The sequence below is a fragment of the Homalodisca vitripennis genome, chromosome 7 (assembly GCF_021130785.1).
Source record: "Homalodisca vitripennis isolate AUS2020 chromosome 7, UT_GWSS_2.1, whole genome shotgun sequence".
In the NCBI taxonomy this organism is placed as follows: domain Eukaryota; kingdom Metazoa; phylum Arthropoda; class Insecta; order Hemiptera; family Cicadellidae; genus Homalodisca; species Homalodisca vitripennis.
Genome location: NC_060213.1, coordinates 28,437,354 through 28,460,858, shown reverse-complemented (window position 1 = coordinate 28,460,858; position 23,505 = coordinate 28,437,354). Strand labels below are relative to the sequence as shown.

General features: G+C 34.3%; 1 protein-coding gene across 5 annotated transcripts in view; it reads right to left on the bottom strand.

Annotated features, from left to right (window-relative positions):
* LOC124365775 (6-phosphofructo-2-kinase/fructose-2,6-bisphosphatase) overlaps positions 1-23,505 on the bottom strand; it is a 114,644-nt gene that overhangs the window by 12,020 nt on the left and 79,119 nt on the right. For 2 of the 5 annotated variants that reach the window (XM_046821783.1, XM_046821784.1), the window contains exon 2: positions 4,200-4,325. In XM_046821783.1, the coding sequence (XP_046677739.1) occupies positions 4,200-4,325 (126 nt within the window). Of the gene's footprint in view, positions 1-4,199; positions 4,326-7,275; positions 7,315-9,252; positions 9,478-17,940; positions 18,100-23,505 lie in introns of those variants that run through there. The other 3 variants (XM_046821786.1, XM_046821785.1, XM_046821782.1) reach the window with 3 other exon arrangements.

The following is a 23,505-nucleotide window of genomic DNA, read 5'->3' as shown; positions in this document are numbered from 1 at the left end:
GTTGTCTTGCATGCAGAAAAACTTATGATTTATGAGCTGGCAAATAATCACCTTAAAATAGGACTTTCTACAGCCACTGGATTAACCAAATGGGTGTTATTTTGGATGAAAAAATATGCTGTCCAAAGCAGAATTTAAACTAGATTAATATATATTAGATGTAATATATTTTATTCAGAATCCATTACAAAAACAAGTTAGTGGTGAAAAAATTCATCATTGTTGAAATTTAAGGATAAACAAAGTAAAAAGAACATTGTAAAACTGCAGTAAAATCATTTTTATAGCCAAACTGTAATCTAAATCATGTATACCTTTGATAATAAAATGTAGTAGTACTACTAAACGAATAATATGAGCAAGTTTTTGAAATAAAATGGTAAAGCAAACTCTTAAGCATGCAGCAGAATATTTTTGCAGCATCTTTTTGGGAATTGTGATTATTTTTCTGTCCCCTTGAATATCACTTGACTGAAAGACAGGTAAATATGACCTATTCAAACTTTATTAATATTATAATTCTTTTAACCTTTTCACCTTTCATTGGCAATAATAACTTTAAGTGAATGGTTTCTGTTGTATTGTTATAAAAACAACTCTCTCAGCTTAATTATCAGATTGAGAATATTTCTACTTTTATTATTGAAGGTATACAAGACAACCTTGCTCCTGTGCTTGTTTTGTTGTTTAGGTGAAGTTTATTGGCAACTGAATTTCCTTCCATTTGGAGGACAGAATAATTTAAATATTCCACAGAGGTATAATTGTGGAGAACTGTGTAAAATTTTACTGATAAGAGGTTTGCCACATTATCTATCTGCATTATATTCCTGAGAGGTGCAAAATATTACCATAAACTTTGTAATTTTAGTAATACAAAGCAACAAGTTCAAGTTTATACCATCATTCTCATCTTTAGAAGGCCATTGAAAAACTTAAAGAACACCCAAAAAAGCTTTTGGTTTTATCCTGCCTTATTTGCCAGTTTTAATTCAAGCTTTTAAAAAGGACATAAAACAAAATTAAATACAATAGAAATGTTTTTAATTATGCTATACAATTTTTAGATATTATATTAATACTACTCTGTAAACAACTAAGTTTAATATTATAATTAATTTATTCCATTCCATTATTTTCACCATTCAATACATTTTCAGTATTTATTATTCTTATTGATATTATTATTAATAATGATTTTTAAGTGTATTTACAATTATTTTCATTATTTATTATACTTTTAATATTATTACTTTTGTTGCTAGTCTGTATTTTGACAGCAATATTGATCAATTGTTTTTCTGAAATTATTTTCAATTTAACATGTACAGAATACTTTGGCTGTGTATATTTTAAGACTTTTGTTACTAATTTAGGAATGCCTCAAGGCTCCAATTTGAGACCTATACATATTTTTTTATTAATTATCCCGACTGTGTCTAACCTTTCTTGTGTGAAGGATTCACAATATACTGCCAAGTAAAGAGTTACTGACATAACATTTCCTGAACTGTGACATTAAGGTTTATAAAATAATATTATGTCAGCCTGCCTACTGCGATTGACTTGCTATCTACAATTCTGCATCGTCATGATGTTCCATCAGTTAATACGGCTCTAAGACTAATTCAAATTCAGGGTATGTAATCCAGCATGATAACATGAACTAAAAGGACATAGCTCCTTCAAGGCAATCAACTACTTTGCTGCTGCCAAGTTTTATTTTCATACCGTCAGGTATTTACGTAAGGTCAGGAAATAGAAATGGAATCAATCTTCTGAGTCTAAGTGAACTTATTATACATCCAAACATGCATTGTGTAGAAGTATGATTGTTGGCCATTCAGTCTTATAATCACTAATGATAACAATTTACAAAGCTGTAAGTAACAGATAGTCTAAGAGCTAGTGGTCGGCTACCTGTATGTATTTGACGAGACCTGGGTTTTTGTACAGTGAGGCCCCTGTACCCCCTGTACATGAGATGGGGAGTCACTAAGCTCCAGGTGGCCGACTTGGCGGGCTCTCAGGTATTTTTTTGGCCAAGTATTTGATGACGTCTGCCGTTTTATAATTTGAAAATATATTATTATTATCGGAAAATAACAATGGCAGACCATTATCGCGCGGATTTCATTGCGGCAGACAATTTTGAAAGTGCTCAAAAAAATAAAATTTTGAAAGTAATTGACGAGCTCTGCCATTGATATATTTTATTTATTAGGGTCTTAAAAACTTATATTGATCATGGCAGATGTCTATATAGCGGACATACTTTAGTAAAAACGAAAATCTTAGCTACTCCCTGATTAAAAATATTGATAAAAAAAAATTGTAATGGGTAAAAGATCATCAAATTGTTGAAATACCCTTTGGGGCAACAATTTTTTTTGTTGGATGTCAAAATTTGAATTTTATCGCCAAATTTCTTGCGAAGTTTTTCTTCCAAATAAAATGCGTTATATTGATGCTGGGTCTGAGCTTTCACTTAATTCTTTAAATATTTCAAGATACTCTTTCTGCAAATAACTCAGAAAATGACAACGTCCTCGTTTTATCACATCATCTTCAACTAAATGACATATTTCTTTATAAACAGTTTCATGTTCTTCTCGGGAGATGTGCCATGCAGTACGAACACGACTTTTCACGAGTGATATATTTTGATATCTAAAATTTTTCCGACAAATTTCATGGTAATGTACTTCAGATGAGAGAACACTTTCTATTTTTGTTAAAGTTTCTTGGTAAATTGTAGTATCTGGCTTAAAGTTTAATAGGATACTCTTTTTAAATTGATCCTTGTCTGAAGTCCGTAATGGGTCAATTTCATATCGAAATTGTTTTTTTTTTGTTACAAAAAAAACACAAATTTGAGTTTGCAGAAGCTACAGTATCGGAAGTTACAGTATCGGAAGCTGCAGTATTCGAAAATTGAACATTCGATGATTTTGCTGGATCTAAAGATGACCCCTCCTCCAACGAAAGTTCAGCTTCACGTCGATTTCTTTTTCTGCTTCTTTTGTCTCAAGAATGTTTGCATTGTTTTCAAGGGAATCATGTACACGTGTATCCTCAATTATCGAACTATCAGCTGATGTAGATGTCTGTTCAATTGCAGACAAAGACTTTTTGAGACTGTGATAGAACCTTTTTTTCAACATCTGTCGTCAAATACTGCCTTTTTAATGCTGTAAAATGTCTTATAACAACTACTGTGATATGCTGAATCATAAGTTTCGTCCGGTAAAATAATTTCTTTATATTTTAATATGTGGAATTTTCTTAACCTCAAAATCCTTTTACATTTTGATATAGTATCTGATAATGAAATCCGCGCGATAATGGTCTGCCATTGTTATTTTCCGATAATAGTAATAATATATTTTCAAATTACAAAACGGCAGACGTCATCAAATACTTATGAAATTGGCCAAAAATTGATACCTGTCTTACCTGAGAGCCCGCCAAGTCAGCCACCTGGAGCTTAGTGACTCCCCATCTCATGTACAGGGGGTACAGGGGCCTCAGTGTACAAAAACCCAGGTCTCGTCAAATACATACAGGTAGCCGACCACTAGCTCTTAGACTAAGAGCTTTAAGAGTAAAAGTAAACTTGATCGAGAGCTCAGTGTGATCTTTCCAAGTTGATAAAAATAGATTCTGGTTTAACAATAAAAAATATTGAGGACAAAGTTAGATTGCAGTCAGTTATTAATACTGACTGAGTCATAGGTATTTAAAGTAATAATTGGGTCATCTTGAAATCTAGTCCACAGAAAACCAGCTGAAGGTAAAGATATGAAATTTGACAGTATGTATTAAAGTGTAATAGACAATTCAAATGTTGTCTACAAAGAATTAATTTATGACCACCATAATAATTTCTCTTCACTTTTTTGCAGAAAATTTTGAAAAAAAATTTGAATTTGATTCACAGGTGGTATTTGATTTACATCTAATTACAGACCTATCGCACTATTGCCAGTTTTTGGATTCCACAAATGCAAATATAGCTTGGACCGATCATATAAGAACTGTAAAAGAGAAGTTAACACTTAGGCATAACTCTCTGCAGGGACAGGCAGGCAGCAGGGTCAGAAGCAATTCAGATCACTGTGTGACAAAATGTGCACTGAAAGGGTTAAACCATTGACTTCTGAGTAAAATACGACTAAACATGTACGCAAGATACTAACCTTTAGTGTTGATCCCTATCCAGTTGAGATATCTAGAGAGTTTGGTTGCGATGTAAGTCTTGCCTCTGGCTGGTAGACCAACCATACAGATAACGTGAGGGCTGTTGACATAGTTGGCTCTCTCCCCTGCAACACCATGTCCACATGTACCATCTCTATTTGTGAATACATGAAGAACATGTTCACTCGTCAGTGTTCCTTTAAATGTGTGTCTAATACATTAAATCAATTTTACTCAATAGTAAACAGATACAGTTGTGGAAGAACAAGAAATGCATTCATTATCACATACATTTAAACTCACAAGAAGAATTTAGGCTATTTCATTTTTTATACATATTACAAAACAGTAGTATTCCAAAAGAACATGTAAATCTGAGTATAATCAATTTTAATAAGTAAAGTAAAGAAAATTAGTTATTTACGCTTAACATAGAAAAAGCTTGAAATATTATTAATTTGTAGCAGTTATGAGCACGACAGATGTTTTTATTAAAATTCAAAGTAGGGGTAATTCTATGTTGTCCGGGTCTGTTAAATGTTTAGAAAACAGTGCTTTTAAATTCAAGATGAAATTGTAAGTAATTTTATCCTCTTGGAGAAGTTTGTAATTGTTTAAACATGGGGGAGGGATTAATTATTGTATGGTACCACCCTCTTGTCAAGACTTTTGTTTAAATGTGAGGATGCATTCTATCTAGCAAGGACGCATTAATTATAAACTCTCATGGTACCCACTTGAGCGCTCTTGTCCTTTTGGAAGACTTTTGTTTTAATTAGTGAGGATGCATTCTATCTAGCTTGTCTGGTCAAGGACGCATACTCAGGTATTCAATACAAATAATAAAACTCTCATGGCAGGATCAGATTCACCACTTGAGCGCTCTAGGTGTCCTTTTGGAAACCCGAAGTATGAGTGCTGTTAGCAATGAGCATGCAGTACTCACAACACTAATTGAAAAATCGCATGAGCCATGAAATTGTCATCTGGGTAGCTTTTAGAACATGTTCAGTTAATCCAGAGAGAACTTCTACAAGCTATGGTCAATGTTGGATGGAGTTGCAGAAATCTTCACAGTAGGCCTTCTTAAAAATCTTTGACAGACAAAAACAGCCATAATCATTTGCAAATCTTTTTGACAACCAGGATAAAGGACTAAAGGAAATTAAGTTTGTTTAATAATTTTACACCGGAAACGTTCTTTGTGACAACCAAGCAATAGATTCCAAGAAATTTTCAGATTTTCAAGGTTTCCCACATATAAAAAGGTGAAATTAAATATGTAATGCCGGAAAATTTACCTTCTGAGATGGCTTTAGTGGCTAGAGTGCCGGACAGATAATAAAAAGTAATGCCAGTTCGGTATTTACACAGGACAAACACTCTGGTATTATATATTTTTCATCCTTATCTTAATTTAATTTCAATAAACATTGAATCACAAAAAGTACTTGCTCCGCAGGGACTCGAACCCGGATCTCTCACTTGCCGGGTGAATGTCCTACCATTACACCACAGAGCCCTCACTTTTTACGATTCAATTATTTAGTATTTGGCTTTTTCTTTCACATATGAGTTTAAATAACCAAACTAACATATAATCAGAAGACCAAATACCTGTCTAATGACTTTTATTTATATTAATTAAATTTGTATAAGTGGCAATAGCCTAATTTAATTTAATTTCAAAAAACATTGAATCACAAAAAGTGAATCACATTGAATCATCCTTATCTTATTTACACTAGTGTGCCAAATGAAGGAAAAGTTAAAAAAATTATGGTTTTTTTCCATTCTTGAAAGGATCTCCGACAAGTTTAGGTCTATTATTGTTCCAAATGCTTATACAGTAATATTATAATTTAGCTTACATCTATCAATAGAGAAATTGTGACGACACAAAAAAGGCAAAAACAACACTAAAACACAAAAAATTCCCAATCCCAAAAAAACAAAATTATTAACATGTAAAAATTTATATAGGTTAACATAAAATACTTGTTTCTGCTGATACAAATAATATACGAGATATAGCTTACTGAACTGTCTGACTAAATAACATAACACATCAATAAAAACATTACCAATTCTTATGAAATTAAAACAAATCATACAACTAATTTTTAATAGTAATACTCAAATATACAAAAAATTTTATTTGAAAACTGAATTAGGGTTGAGTAAATAATAAGCAATATTGACAATATCAATAATACTACAATACAACTTCAAAACTTCATTAGGGTACGGATGTTTTACAGTAATAAGCATAATTTCTGCGAGCATATTACCAATAATAACCTGTCCTCAAAAAGTAATGTAAAAAATTAGTTTTTGTTATTTGAGGTGTTTACTTTTTGCTACATAATGAAACATTTCTGTTTATAACAAGTATTTTTCAAATTGTATTCAACTATTTTAAAATAAACTATAATTTTGTACACAATAGTGTAATTTAAACGAATGAATTTGGTATTAGTTTCGATTATTGCTATGTTTGTGTTAAAATTTATATCTGTTCCAGTTATTGTGTGTTTTATTATGACGGTTAATGTAGGAGGTACAGGAAAGCACAACCATGCTGTTCAAGATAAACAAACGATATTGAAGTATTTCTATTAGTATAATTAAGTATGATTCATTTCATTTCAGTAATTAACGTTAGTATTATCTTTAAATTGAAACTTTAACCGAATAAACGATTGTTCTTTTGTATAAAGTTTGTTATTAACGGTGGATGATTTGAAAGGATAGTAGGATTTCAGAGATTTGTCATCGTTATACGATACAAAACGTTTAACAGTACATTTCGAGGATTGAAATCTATCCTCTTCTTCAGGCGTAACTAACACTAACACGTTTTGTAACATATAACGATGGCAAATGGCTGAAGTCCTACTATCCTAAACAATTGTCACATCCAAATATTAAAATGTGCAGAAACCATGCCAGAAAAAATGTGGGTAAAGCAGTGGAAGAGGACTTTATTACAGAGTATACAATACAGGCAGAGACATAATACACTGTTTGCCAAAATCATCACAAAGTTACGCTATATTCTGCAGTTCGACTCACAAACACCGAGCAGAACTTTGGAAGAGAGCATTCTTGGGTCTAAAACAAGAAAAAGTTCTGTAAGGATTCTTCCCTTACTTCACATTAAAGTAAAGTAAAACTGAACAGTAACCAAAAATTACCAGCCAAAACGCTTGAACGCCAAGGAAGCGTTTCCATTAAAATCTACTTAACCATTTCACAAATGAAAATAAAAAAACTGGAGTGAGGGCGTTTATAAAAAAGTTAACAAATTTAAATGTCTCTGGTGTCTTTAAACAGGGTAGGAAGACATGGTTGAATTATGTAGCTTAAAATTTACAGATAAAAATCAGACAAAAAGTAACTTTAAAGTAAGGACTATTAGCTTGGAGTTCTTGATACTGGTTTAATTTAACACCAAAAGTTATAAAACTAAATAAAAATTTTGCAATTAAGTGAAGATGGTTATGAAGCTTTTCATTCTGCTTTAAAAAAGTTTACTGATTTACAAATATTTTTGTATACATTTCTTTAATCTTAAGCATGGGTGATTCCTAGTGTAAGTAAATGAACGCTTGACAAATATATGAAACCAATTTAAATATAAATAAATGACAGCAAAGAACAAATCATTTCTGCAACATAAAAAAAACCGTTACAAATAACAAAATTAACTTAATATTTGTGGTAAAATTAAAAATAACCAACCCAACATTGAGACATAGTTTCAAAAATCAATAATGCTGGGCATTTCTCCATTAAAAGAAGAACTTGAAGTACACTCAAGTTCAATTAGCCCAGATCAGACATTAAAATTATGATTTTCTTCAAAAAGAGTAGTTCAAGTTCCTTGGTAAAACACATGTACTGTGTTAACCTAATTTTATTTTCAATTATGTCCTAATTTTTCCTGACAATTTTCTATTCTGCCTAGGAGAGCAAACATTTCACCAACTCGTCTTTCATTGTTTATCTGGATCTACATTATCTGTCCAACAGTTTGCCAATGTTGTGACATTGAGTAAATGTGTAGATGAGTAACAGGTGATAATTCACACTGGAAACCGGAAATTGCACTCAAAAGCAGTATTTTAGACACAAGTCAAAGAAGATAGGGGCCACCTTGAAAAGTACAGGCAATGAGCTGAATGAAGAAACTGGAAATTAACTATGGTGATAGCTGGGAGAAAGGGGTTCTATTCTCTCACAGTTCTGAAAGAGAACTAATAACCCATTACAAACGCCAGACAAAAAAGAAACACTCATAACCTCTACATTGTAACAGTGAGGGATATTTTTTCAACAGTCACGTATATGATGGTTATACTGTTTCAACTGTGTACATTTCTTACATTGATGTTTTTTGAATGACTAATAAACTGAATCTTATAGTATATATCATCCTTATCATGTGCTAAATATTTGCTTTATACAGTGTTATTCCAAGATTCTTAAAAATTTCTTATGCCAAGATTCTTGGCCATTTTCAACTCGTTTGCATTAAATTTAAATCAACCAAAACATAAGAAAGAAGCAAACAAAATTTTAAATTATATTCTTTGGACTCTTTAATGTCACCGTTCGTAAAATAGCCTTTCTAGAATGCTTTGTGATGTAGAAAGTCAATGCATTGTGTATGAAGTATTGGGATACAATGGCAAACAATGGCCTATATTACTAGAGATCAATATGGCTATTAATCACAGGATGCTAACTTTTTGAGAATTTGATGTTGTTTGAAGCAATATTAATCATTGGTCGGTTGAGTTTAAGATAATCACGGTACAGCTCCACCACTTTAAACTCACCTGTACAGGTAGATATGTATTATTGGCAGTTTCGGTTTACCATCTGTTGACTGAAGATGACTCTCTATTGTTAGAACATCTTTAGAGTACAGATGCTGTGTGAACTGATAAACTTAGACGTTAGACTAAGGAGTACCTAAAATTCATCTTTCTTTTTTTATATGTACCAAAATGTCCAGAGAAAATTTTACTACTTGCTAGTACTCACCTATTCGCACGGAGACCTGTCTTTGGAAATTCTTCCTAGGCATTTTACTTCCTTCCGTTGTCTTCATAAGTCACTGATAAAATACTTCACACTCCTTTTATCACTGAAAGTCTGTTCCCTGGGCCCATATATAAATGTTTGCAGCAGAGCTGTTACAATCCTGATGTATCTTCAGAATTATTTCTGATATGTCTTTAAAATATTTCCTGGCTAATATTTCCGATCCTGAATGTCAAAGAGAAAATTTAAGGACGTCACTAGGAAACTGTACGATCATCAGCAAATTTAAACTGATTCCGTTTTTACTGACTTTATCTAGTATTCACATGTTTCGTACGATAGATCTACATTATTATTATCACCTCATTATCAATAAAATTCCTTTTGTTTTAATCTTGTTAAACTATTGTTATTAATTTTTTATCTAGTTATAAATGCATGCTTCGAAAGAAATTAAAACTATGTATAAACATGTTGCTTACGTTGAAGATATCAATTAATTAACTATACTAAGTTATTGGGCAAAATGTTACACATAAAATCCGCCTTGAAAGTTTCAAAACTTTAAAAGAAATACAAATGTTTTCTGATCTCATTGGGTTCAATACTAAAATGTTTAAAACATTAAAAAAAGTATTAGTATGGAATTAGGTTATAAAAGATATCCAAAACATCTATAGTTGAGAAACCTTTGTATCAGGTAACCCGTACAAAAAATTAACAAGTGACTTTTTACTGATGGGTTTCAAGTTTGTAGCTAAACATATATAAGCCAGTTTTAAATTTTTATTTAATTTAAAAGAGACGTTTCTAATAAACACTACTATGCCTGTAGATTTGAAAGTACCCTGTACACTGATACATTTTAAATACTAAAACGATAACGGTTAAGTTAATTCGTTTGAGCTTCTACATATATACAAGAGGTCAGATAACTTTTCTAATGGTGGTATTTGTGTACTTCCAATACCCCCCCCCCCTCGCCTTTTAACCTGTGATTTACACTATATTATATCCTTATGGATAAAAAGTTTTGCAAATTAACACTTTGAGCAAACTTAATGTAGCTATCTATCCCATATTAAACTACCTCAGTGTTTAATTTCACAATTAAACTTTAAGCTATGTAGCTATAATTCTTTCACAGAACCAAACTCTGAAAGTGTCACTTGAATCAGTACGGACAATTTTAGTGAGGTTTGAGAGCCTCGAGAAACTTCTTTAATTGTATGTATGTCAGAACAGGCAGTAATTTAAGGCGATAACGAACGATAGATAAGTGGTCGTAATTTTTACAACCGCAATATTCTTTAACCACCATTACTCAAATTACAGACAATGCAGGCTCACTTTCAACCTATGTACGTTACACCCTATCTTGTTTTAGTGATTGTAATTTCTCATGTCAAATACCTCCTATTTAACAACATAAATTGGTATCGTATAAAAAGATACCTTTATACATCGAAACAAGTTTTAATAATTTGCTGGGTGATTTGATATCTCTTCTGGCACAGTTGGGGGGGAAGGGGGGCTCAAGTTAACTGTGAATATTTTAAGAATTACAGCAGTTAACATGTTCACAAGCTAATTTCACATGTTGCATAAGCCCATATATATACATTTTTGAAAAATGGTGATATTTGGATTCTCTGGATCATGATCAGAGAAAATTCAAAAATTCTCGTGGGTATTCCATCACAAAGGCTATTGCAAATAGCAGATTTCCATGAAATTTATCTAATAACAAAATTCAAACATGTTCTTCTTACTGTACTTTATTGTAATCAATAAAATTATTTATTCTTTCAAAAGATAATTTCCAAAGACCAATATTTAAAAGTTGTTATTTCAAGCTTTGTGCATCCTGTATTTGCTTTAGATAAACTGTTGTGACACTATTCACTAGAATACAAGGACGTAGCCAGCGAGGGGTCCAGGTGGTCCGAATCCCCCCACCCAAAATTTTCAAATTACTTTTTTAGTAAATGATTATTAATATTATTTAAATAATTCAGTATTATTGACATAGACAGCTGAAAGATCGTTCTCAACAAAGAAACGGGTCAAGAACTTTTTAAGGAACAAGATAGGGCCTTACTCTCTGTCCACTACAGGAAAATATCAGTAGTTGTCTGGGATCCCACCCCCAAAAATGTTTCCTGGCTATGTTCTTGCTACAATAAAATCTACATGATCTATATGCTCAGTGGATGTTTTTTATTTAAATGCTAAATTATATAAAATGTTTAATAAATTTATATTTTAGGTTCTGTGTTTATATATTTATTTTTCATTCTTAAGTTAGTAAGTCTGCATTACAAACTGCCTATGCTCATATGTGTGTATTTAAAATAAATTTAAATCTTTTATTAAATTTGAATGTTTGGAGCATATTTCACAAGAACTATTACTTCTTTTAATGGAACTGTAATTATTTCTGAAATACACCACATGTGTGAATGACAACGCTCAAAATGTAAATTCAACAAAAGATCTCTAAAACACACGTTTAATTGGTGACAGTTATGTTAGGAGACAATATGGCAGCGGAAGGTTTTCAAAAGAGAATCGATAATGATAATGAGTGACTTCACTTCGAACTCCTCCTTGTTAACCGTTTGACCTTTACATCACCCTCCATCCACCCACCAACACGACAATAGTCAAATCATCCTCTTCACACATCTTTTAGAGGCCTCTCCTTCACCCGTTATCATTGTTGTATACAACTTCAAACTTTTCACTATTTAAACACTTTTAATTAACTTTGAAGTAAAGCACCTATCCTAAATTGCTTTGTACCACCCAATTGACAGAAAATTTTAAACTGTTTATGGTATTTTATTACAGTATAATTTTAGAACATTTTCACAAAATGGTGGATTAGACACTTAAACTATTGTTGCAGAAGAGAAATTTTCTCAAAGGCCTTTAAAAATCTAAAGTACCCGTATCTTCAGTTGTGAATCCAACAGTTTTATTAAAATATTTATTTCATGACTTAAGTGATTCATCTCCTGCAATAAAAGTCCAATAAGGAAGAGTTCCTCCTTCAATGAAAACGTAAAACAGTCTTATAACTTTTATTTTGATTTATTTATATGACATACACTACGTAAACAAGTTTAGAACATAAAACCAAATTATTTCCTTTACAATTAATTATCTCCTCCAGAAAACAACCTATGTGGAACAGATGGGAAATCTTATTTTGGTATCCCCAGTTCAAATTGAGCATTATTTAATGATCTCTAAACAATGTCACCTGCTATCAAATTTAAATATATTTTGCAAAAGTTATTCCAAATGTATAAGTAATATTTGTTTTATGTGCTGTAGATCAATAAAGAACTGAGAATTTATTAAAAAAAGTATCTAAAGGTAATATAAATGATGTTTCTTTAAAAATATTTTTTATCATCAGATCACCCAGGTGGCAAAATGATTAACATTTTCAAAGATTTCCACTTGAGATAAAAAGGCCCATCTGTCTATGTTAATGGTTCTAAAAAATTCAACCCCACTTTATAGAAATCTCTAGTAACATGGCACCAGTAAATTGCAATGTAGGAGTCGTACGCTTTAATCTACTAGTTGTATGCTTTAATCTAAAAAAACATCTGAAAATGTGGAACCAGTGAGTGGACATACAATGCTTATTATTTTTAAAATCTCAGGCGTTATCAAAAAACTTTACAACCGTACCGTATAGTATGTGCAAAATTCTTGGTACTTCAGTGAAATATAATTTACCATACGTAAAACATATCTGCTGGTATAGAACCTATAGTATACGATGTATAGTAAACAAAAATCTGGTAGTATGGCACCAGTAAAACACAATGCATACATGTATATATAATCCTTGGTAGAATGAAACCATGATATGGTGAAATACAATGTATAATACATAAAGAGAAAATAATGTTTGTGCCATAATTTGAAAGTGTTGTAAATTTTTGAAGAGTCTACAAGAAAAATTATGATTTCCAGAAATTATGTAGGCACATGGAAGCTCTGTAATAATGATCTTGTTAAGTGGAAGACTTGAGCCTCTGATAACTCTTATCACCTCTTATCAGTGAGAGACAGGAACTAAACAACCAGGATTGACACAACAAATGGAATGTCAAGATAAGCTTGTTTGTTCCAGTTGTTAAACAATACTTGAGCAAGGGGTAATTTGTCAGAACATGTAGGCTACTCACATACCACAGGGATTCAAGACACGACCTAAATGGGATAAAATTTTAGTCTGTTTCCGAACAGTCAGATTTACCAATAAGATCACTACACCTAGGCCTATCTGCATAAGGACCTGGCCTAAGGACTGCAAACTTGGAGGTTTTTTAATGCTAATGCCATAAGTAGACAGATACTAAAGATTTTTTTATTCGTTTAGTCATTCAAAGAATTATAGATTTTCTTAGTGCTTTTTCCTAGTGAATCTAATATTGGTTACGGATTTCTTCTTTTTGCCACCCTTTGGTAGACAAAAAATTTTTACGAACTCAAAATAAACTTTTTAGGGGAGGGGGCACAAATTTGTTGGGGGCCTAGGTCCCACTGTGCACAAGTGCTTAAAAAACAGTCTTGAAAAATAATAAATAATTCCTCCAAAATAAATCCTGTTGCTATCCTGAGAGCATGATTTAAGAAGTACATCTTTAAAATGAGACATCTTCTCTATACCTCAACGACCAATAATATGAGAGTGAAAAGCTAATATCAAGATGGCCGCCGGTAAATTATGGACGGCCTTTATGGATAGTATGTGACGTAAGCAGTCTTTGACCTTGAAAGAGAACCACATCCGCATAGCTCGGACAGAGAAGATTGAAATTACAAAAGCCTACGTGTATTGCACTGTACTGTACAATGTGATATCAAGGACGCTTCCGGGTGGGATATAGAGGATGACGCCCATTCCTCCCCCCCCCGCGGGAAATTTTGATTTCTAATAGTTGTGTACCTGTAGCTGACAATCCCGTTTGCTAAGATAGTTTCCTTGATAATAATAAAACCCAAAAAATGTGCTGATTGTTGAAGGTTATCACAGAAGAGGGAGATACTTAATTTAATCTCCATGGAACAACCGCTAATAACGCAATCCAGAGGAGATGCCTGTCAATTTACGTAATCTTTCGCAACACTAGAGAATTCTGCCGCCTGGCCCTAGTGAGACTGGCTGCTTTGTTGTCACCCCTGAAATGAAATTCTAGTTACATCCCTGGTGTACTATTCCTGAACGAGACAATCGTTATTGTCATCGTTAACGTTGTTTCCTACCGCGCGCCGAAGTTGGGTGCATTGTGGGCACCAGAGAGGACTAAAGTATGGGATAATAACGAACCGTCATCGTTTTATTACGTGGCCATATCCTTTTCCCGTTCGCAGGGACGTAGCCAGCGAGAGGGTCCGAGGGGTCAGGAACCCCCCCCCAAACAAATTTTCAATTTTTTTCAATTACTTTTTAATAAACCATAATTATTATGTAAATAATTTAGTATTACTGACGTATATATGCCGGTTATTCAATCATTCAATCATGTTCTTATTAGTTACGGTACTGTAATCAATAAAACTATTTCTTCTTCCAAAGAATACTTCCCATGAGCATTATTTAAAAGATTGCTATTACAATATATACGCATCCTGTATTTACTTTGGATAAACTGTCGTGACACTATTCACTATAATACATGGACGTAGCCAGCGAGGGAGTTCAAGGGGTCAGAGCCCCCCAATCTTCATTTTTTTTCAATTGCTTTTTTAGCCAACGATTATTAGTATTTCAGTATTACTGACATGTACTGCTGAAAGATCGTTCTCAACAAAGAAACGGGTCAAGAACTGTTTAAGGAACAAAATAGGGCCTTACTCTTTGTCCAATACGGGAAAATAGTTGTCTGGACCCCCCCCCCCCCCCAAATAAAATTGTTCGCAGCAACAAATGTCGACCTAAAGGTCTTACTTGGACAGTCAGCACGATGTGTAAACTACGAGAATCGCCACAAGTGGGAGGTGGCACGCGTGGCGACACTACCGGCTCCCGACACGTGCGGATAACGATGACGTGTCAACTTTACCGCACTCGAGAGCAGACCGCTGTGAACGTGGGCTTTGGCAAGACGTTACATCACAGCCCGCCCGCACCAGCGATCCGTCTGCCAGGGTCAAGGACTGGCTACATTTCAAACCAAAAATAGATTTCCCTTCGAATGGGAGTCTTCGTTTTTGTGAAACTTAAACTCCGATAAAATACAGCTTAATCTAAATTCAAATACCATTTCGTTCGTCTGATGGAAACACCTCTTTCGGCAAATTGACGACTTGTACACTTCAACATCAACACACGGTTTAACAATATTGCGCCTTACAGTGGCGTAGCACAACTATCACTTGTCTTTGGGGGGGAAGGCGAATCTTACGAGGGGAGTATGGGTAGTACGAAATAAATTTTAATACATCTAAATTCGTACTATTTAGTTAGGCCTGGTTCACGGCCCTGAATATTCACTATCACCCCCTTCCACCCCCGTAAATACGCCACTGATCCCTTGCATCCGCCCATGTGCTTGGGGCGCGGACCTCCGAGCCCGATGGTAGCGGGATAATTGGAAGAGCCCTTAAATCGTTAATGAGGTACGGCCCTGTTACACACACAATGTACACAGCAAGGCACATTATGGAGGTATGTAGGAAGCAAGGATGGAAAGGGAAGAGTCGCGCCCTATTTTTACTACCTTCTTCCTTCTCCGTTAATCCCGGAGGCTCGGAGAATCCTAAAATAGGCTACTACCAGGAAAACGGCAACGCAGAACAACATCTCTGGAAATACCACGTTACAATACTCCATCCGTAGACGCACACATTAATTTTATAAACATGCACTTGCTTCCCCACAGTACAAGGACGTAGCCATCGAGGGGCTCCAAGGGGTCCAGACACCCCCTCCCCCAAATTTTCAATTTCTTCAATGAATTTTTTAGTAAACTATAATTATTATTTAAATAATCCAGTATTACTGACATGTACTGCTGAAAGATCGTTCTCAACAAAGAAACGGGTCAAGAACTTTTTAGGGAACATAATATCAGTTGTCTGGACCCCGCGCCCTAAATGTTTTTCCTGGCTACGTTCTTATCGTAGTATAGTTTTACCACTCTCTTACAACAAAATATAGTAAAAACTAACTATATTTTACATTATTTCGTTACAAGGCGAGTACTATTCGACAGAAGAGCAATCGATCTACCAATTTAAGTCGGTTTCGAATCATTACACTTTATTCTTAGCCGAATGGTTAGGAAAACGTCTATATATCGAGTAAAGTGGTTTTATAACTAATTGGTAAAAATTAGAAGTGTGAGTTTGACTATGTCCGTTCCAACCACTGGTAATTAATGACAATAAATGTATTTCATTTCATTTTGAGCTTTTTCTTTACCGAATTGTTTTATTTCTTCAGATGAACAGCATCAGACATCCATACAACTAAGAGGAAAATGAACTGGGGCTAAACTCATAATTCACACTATGAAAACCCCTGACTAAAACAGAATCTAACCAGAAGTATGACACTCAGGATCTTACTTATAAAACCAAGATAAATCCAAAAAAATGTATATAACATGCGCGTATGGCCTTTATACAAAATGTAGGCCTACTGCAAAAAGCAACATACTTTGTAGAACTCTAATTAACAAAAAAAATATATAAATTTATTTCAGAAGGAAGCCGACACACTGGGTGGATTAGGACGTATAAAATAACCTTCAAAAATAGGGACCGGGGAACATTCTTCCCCGAGAAATTGTTGAACTGTAAGACCCCATAAATGGGGATTAGCTTAAAACAAACTACTATAGGTGCAGTTTTAATGTTTGTCTGTCAAAATTGGGGGGGGGGGCTTGAGCCTTCTAATATACACTCATGTCAGGAGATGTAAAGACACACATTTTGGAAAATGTTTCGGTTGAAAATGTAAATAAGTGTATTTATTACTCCTTAAATCGAGTATTTTTAGGAGGGCCTAATCATGTTTAATATAGTTTTACAATACACTACTATAATTACTAATATTACGCAAGGACGCAAGTGGCCAGCAAGGGGCTCAAACCCCCCCCCCCCCAGAAATTGTTAATTTTTAAAATTACTTTTGTAGTAAACGATTATTATTATTTAAATAATTCAGTATTACTGACAAGTACTGCTGAAAGATCGTTCTCAACAAAGAAACTGTTAAAGATTTTCAAGGAACAAAATGAGGCCTTACTCTCTGTCCACTACGGGAAAATATCAGTTGTCTGGACCCGCCAAATTTGTTTTCTGGCTACGTTCTTACTATTACAGTTAATAATTATATTATCGGGCTTAGTATGCATTTTACGAGTACAACAGATTCATGGAGACCACAATGGGCCCGCCACTTAATGGATAATAATTAGCTTCATTAAACTAAGAAAATCGTCTTTAGAAATGTTAAAAACGCAATACAAATAAATAGTACAGTAGGATTTATCGGAAACATCTGTTGGAAAACAGCGTAGATGCAGCTAACTATTAGGTTTAGTTAAGTATTCTTGATAAAACCTCATTTTTTACTATAGAACCTACTACACCAATGACAAAACGTTAATTTTACGAATACTTCTATAATTCTGCCTATTTACTAATGTGAACCTTGGACATCAAATGCAAACCGCCTGCCACCCAAAATCAAGGTCAGAGGTGAGCGGTGCTATATTTAGAGTTGCTCCTATTGCAGCACAACTGTGGACCGGCAACACACCGCGGGTCCAGCCAGATATACGTGACGCTAGCCGCCGCGCACAAACACAGACACAACCACCGCACAACTGGGCTAGACCATGGACACGGACAGAATGTACACGACACAGCAGACTCGCACAACCACGAACACAGTGACGGTAGACTCAGTGGCGGTCGCTCGCGCATGCGTCTACCTCCCGCCGTCAATACAGACTACCGTAACAAGGCGACCACCGCGCGTTCATATATCTCTCGCGCCGCGCCGCACCTTGTACTCTGCAACTGTTCTGGGAACGAATCCAAAAACGATTCGGTTCCCTGGAAACCACCAGAGGCCGCTGATAAGATCTGCGATAAAATGTGGGTTCCACGTTATCATTCAGATAAGACAATGTTTATCGAGGGTTTGCTGATGAAAACAAACAAATGCAAAGTAATGGTAATTTTACAAACATATTTAGGATGTTTGTAAATTTAATTTAAAATACAAAATCAAAATAAAACAGAATTAAAATCGTTAGAACTTTTTTATTGTGTAATATATTAAAATGTTTATTTAAAATGTATTAAAACTTATAATAATAAAAATATTATCTTATTACAAATCATGTACGATTAAATCACACCCAATCTCAAGGACGTAACCAGCGAGGGAGTCCATGGGGTCCGCACCCCCCCCCCAAATTTTTAATTTATTCAATTACTTTTTTTGACGATTATTATTATTTAAATAATCCAGTATTACTGACATTTACTGCTGAAAGATCGTTCTCCACAAACAAACGGGCTAAGAACGTTTTAAGGAACAAAATGGGGCCTTACTCTCTGTCCACTACGGGAAAATATTAGTTCCCCCACCCAAAATTTTTCCAGACTATGTTCTTGCCTAATCTCATAGGCTAGACTAATAAATACAAATATAAAAAAAGCTCATGCAGACTTCATCGTGGTTTTATATTGATTGTACACAAGTCTTTAAAAAAGTAATTAATATTATAATTATTTTTAGTTGAGAACTTTTATTATTGGTCGTAGCGTTATATTTTATGTACTTTATACTTCATGTTTTGATGAAGAACATAACAATTTGAGATTTTTATCAACACCCTCTTGAAACACATAAATGTTGAAAATTGGGTGCGTAATAAATATTTTTTAGAATGAGACATCTTCCCGAGTCCTACGACTAAAAATAAGGTTATAAAAGTGCATGAAGTTTAACAGTGTTCTTATGGGTAAAAAAACAACTCAAATCATCGATACTACAGCAACTTCAAATATGACCTTTCTTTCTTCTTTTCAGCATGTAGTAGTAAAACGTTTAATTAATATATCTACGATAGCCTTCAGTATTTTTTATCTAAAAAATTACACATTAGTATTTTAACACCGAAAGAACCTACACAACCTACTATAGTATACCATTTTAATAGTCCAAGAATAAAAAATACAGCTAAAGCAGCCTAATAAGGAAATGCATACGAAGAGTAAAAGAAAAAACACATTGTAGAAGTTTAGGGGAAAAATTATACAGATTACCTATTAAAATCACTAACAATTCTCAAGTCCACTCTTGAAATCACGTGTCATCGACAGGAGATGACTGTTTTTAAAGATATTTCCAGTTCAAAGTGTGTATAGAATAGGCACTCGTGAAATTAACCGTGAAAGGATGAGGTTATACGAATACTATTATCTATTTCCTGTATTAAATACGACATAAAACTTAAAATGTTCTCATCACATCCATGTAAGACAAACAAATATCACTCACTCACTGATTCACTGGTCGTTATTTCTCAAGAACGGACTTAAAACTTGGCATGGTGGTTTCACTGAAGTTCTATATGTACAAGAAAAAGCACAAAATGTTATTTATGCATACTAAACAGGTCAAATGTCAAAATTACATTTTTCACTAAACCTCAAACAAAAGAGAGGTGGAAAACAAACTGCTTACAAGAATTATTTTATGCCACTGGAAGTTCACTACCCATGGCACTATATAAACGTCATTTGTTTACGAGAAACCTTTTGTATGAATGGCTGAAATGAGTGAATTTTGAATGAATGAGTCATTCTTACACCAAACAATTACATGGCGTCAAGCATCAACAATTCTTTGGCCAACTTCCAACTGAGATATTGAAATATCAATCGGCGGACAGAAGACACAGTTTACTAGACATTAACAGCCTCTCCACTTCAAATCGATCTGGAATTCCAATCACAATTTCCAATTTTGAAATTCGGTTTTGTGATCTGATTCCTCAAAAGTTTTTCAATTGAAACATGTTTATAACTATTCTAGCAATCACTGGTCCTTCAGTCAACTTCATGATACGACTTCTGATCGATTGAAGAAGAAGAAGAAGAAGAAGAAGAAGAAGAAGACCTCTCCTCACAGTGGCAATTCCAAAATTCTATTTCAAAGAGGCCCAAATTATTAACTTATATTTTATATGGGAAGGGGGTACTTCTCCAGTTTCTTTTTCAAACATTATTGGCTGAGCTTTAGTATAATAAAGATCCATGATGGAAATGAGAACCCAAACTTATGTATCCGGAGTCTTTATGCCCATAAAACTTACTTAACAAAACAACTTCTTCCAGCATTATATCCCGGTCACGTTAATAACGTGCACGAAGAAGCTATGTCCGCAATCCTTATCTGGACGCGTGCGATGAAAAACGTGAACCAACAAACATATTTACTTTCCATAATCTTATCTGAGAGGCGGAATTCTTTGAAAGTACCTCCGTATCGGAGGCCTAGTTGTAAGGAAAATTCCTAAAGTGAACTCACGCAAGATATATCGACCATACAGGCAATGAATAATGCTAGATTGATAAAAATTTGTCGCGATAGCGATAAACCTATCGTTATTAAGGTTGCCCAATTCTGGTTCCACAGAGTTTAAACTTTATAAAAGGTGTTTGTACTTTGTGATAATCGATGTCTGACCAATTGAATTCTTTAAAAATACAGTACCTCCGTAACGGGCCCTAGCTGTAAGGAACATTCCTAAACTTAACACATCCCAGTTATATCAACCAGAAAGGCAACGAATAATGCTAGATCGATTAAAATTATCGCCATAGCGATAAACATTGTTATTGTTATTAAGGTTGCCCAATACTGGTTCCACAAAGTTTAAACTTTATAAAAGGTGTTTGTACTTTGTGATAATCGATGTCTTATCTGACCAATTGAATTCTTTAAAAATACAGTACCTCCGTAACGGGCCCTAGCTGTAAGGAAAATTCCTCAACTTAAAACATCCCAGATATATCAACCAGAAAGGCAACGAACAATGCTAGATTTATTAAAATTATCGCGATAGCAATAAACTAATTGTTATTAAGGTTGCCCAATTCTGGTTCCACAAAGTTTAAATTGTATAAAAGTTTCTTACAGTTTGTAATGTTTGTAATAATTAAAGCCTTATCTGACCAATTGAATTGTTTGAAAATACAGCATCCCCTTATCGGGCTCTAGATGTAAGGAAAACTCCTAAACTTAACACACCCGAGATATATCAACCAAAAAGGCAACGAACAATGCTAGATTTATTAAAATTATCGCGATAGCGATAAACTTATCGTTATTCCAACTCTGTTCCACACAGTTTAAACTTGGGATTTCGAGAAGGGTTTTCAAAGGAAGTTAAGATATTTTCTAAATCTTGACTTGAACGAGTCTAGAGTGACTTGTCCAGTTCACCACGAACACAGCACGTATAGAGCAACCCGATCTACTGGAAATTATGTGTGAAAGTGTCCTAGATTGTAGAAGACGTCCAAGTCCGTTATGAATAACATTAAAAACGGGCTCAAAACGGAAATGAGAGTCGATAATGATGCTGTAATTGGTATATTAGACATTAAAAAAATATTAAAAACACATTTTAGAGTAAAATCATTGAAATCTTAGAGACACGAAAAAGAAAATTTATGTTCTTATAATATCTTCCGAAATACTATGGAAAATAAAACGAGTGAACGGTTGTTATAAATTTAAAATTTTCATTGTTTCAAAGTGAAATACGAGATATGAGTACACTGCACCAAGTGGTCGCATGCACAATTTTAAACCATTTCATTAGGCTACATGTATCACTATGTGACATTTTAAAATTTCATATCATTTTACTCTGTTTCTTTACTAATTTACTGCGACTTCTCGTTGATATTATGGCTGTCAGTAAGGCCATTTTAAAAGTGTTTAGTAACGCTCAACCAAATTCTATGCCATGACCATGATCAAACTAGATGTTATCTGAATAGCAATAAAGCATCATACAAAATTCCAATTTTATCAGAGTGGAGAGAGTTACGCGGTTACTGTTAGGTGACTTCGCGGTACTCTAGGACGTAATGAAGCACCGAATGAAGCAACAGTTCGCAGACTCATGAAAAAGTTTCAAGAAACGGGTTCAACAGTCGACCTCAAAAGTTCTGGACGTCGTCGTTGTGCCCGAACTGAACAGAACATTGAGGTGGTTCGTGACAGTGTGGCTGTTAGCCCAGCGAAATCAATACGTCGTCGTTCTTAACAATTGGGTTTAAGATGTTCTTCTGTATGGAGAATCCTTCGGTACGATCTCAAATATCACCCCTATAAAATTCAGCTGACGCAACAATTGAAAGTGGCAGATCATCAGAAGAGACGACAGTTTGTTGATTGGGTATTGAGAAATTCGCAGGAGGAAGCAAACTTCGCAATGAATATCATCTTCAGTGATGAATCGCACTTCCAATTGGATTTGTTAATAAACAGAACTGCCGTATCTGGGGTTCAGAAAACCCTCGCATGATTAACGAAAAGGAAATGTATCCACAACGAGTGCCAGTGGCTTTTGGTCGGGTGGCGTCTGTGCTCAGGAAGGGCAAGCTGTGATAGTGAATGGAGACCGATACCGTACGATGATTAGAGAGTTTTTGTGGCCTCATTTGGATAACATAGACATTGACCATTTGTGGTTTCAGCAGGATGGTGCCACATGCCACGCTGCCCGTGAAACAATTGTGTTGCTCCGTGACCGCTTTCAGGATCGCGTCATTTCTCGTAATTCCGACCATCAATGGCCACCAGAGTCGTGTGACTTAACACCTTGCGACTTTCATATTTGGGGTTATCTAAAGTCATTAGTTTATGCCAATAAACCCCGAACCATTAATGAGTTGAAGGAGGAAATTCGACGAGTTGTCGGCCAAATTGAAGTGGAAACTTGTCGTGCAGTCATGGCTAATTTCATGGACAGAGTTGTTGCGTGCCAGCGTAACAGAGGAGGAAACATGCATGACATTATTCTTCATACATGAAATCGGAAGTTTAGATGAACATATTTATGTATTTGATTTCAGATTTTCATTAAAATAAATCTCTTAATTTGATATATCAAAACCGGCGCTCTTTTTGAATCACCTTTTAGTACACGACACAAATTCACTCAGAATCAGCTACAAAAACAA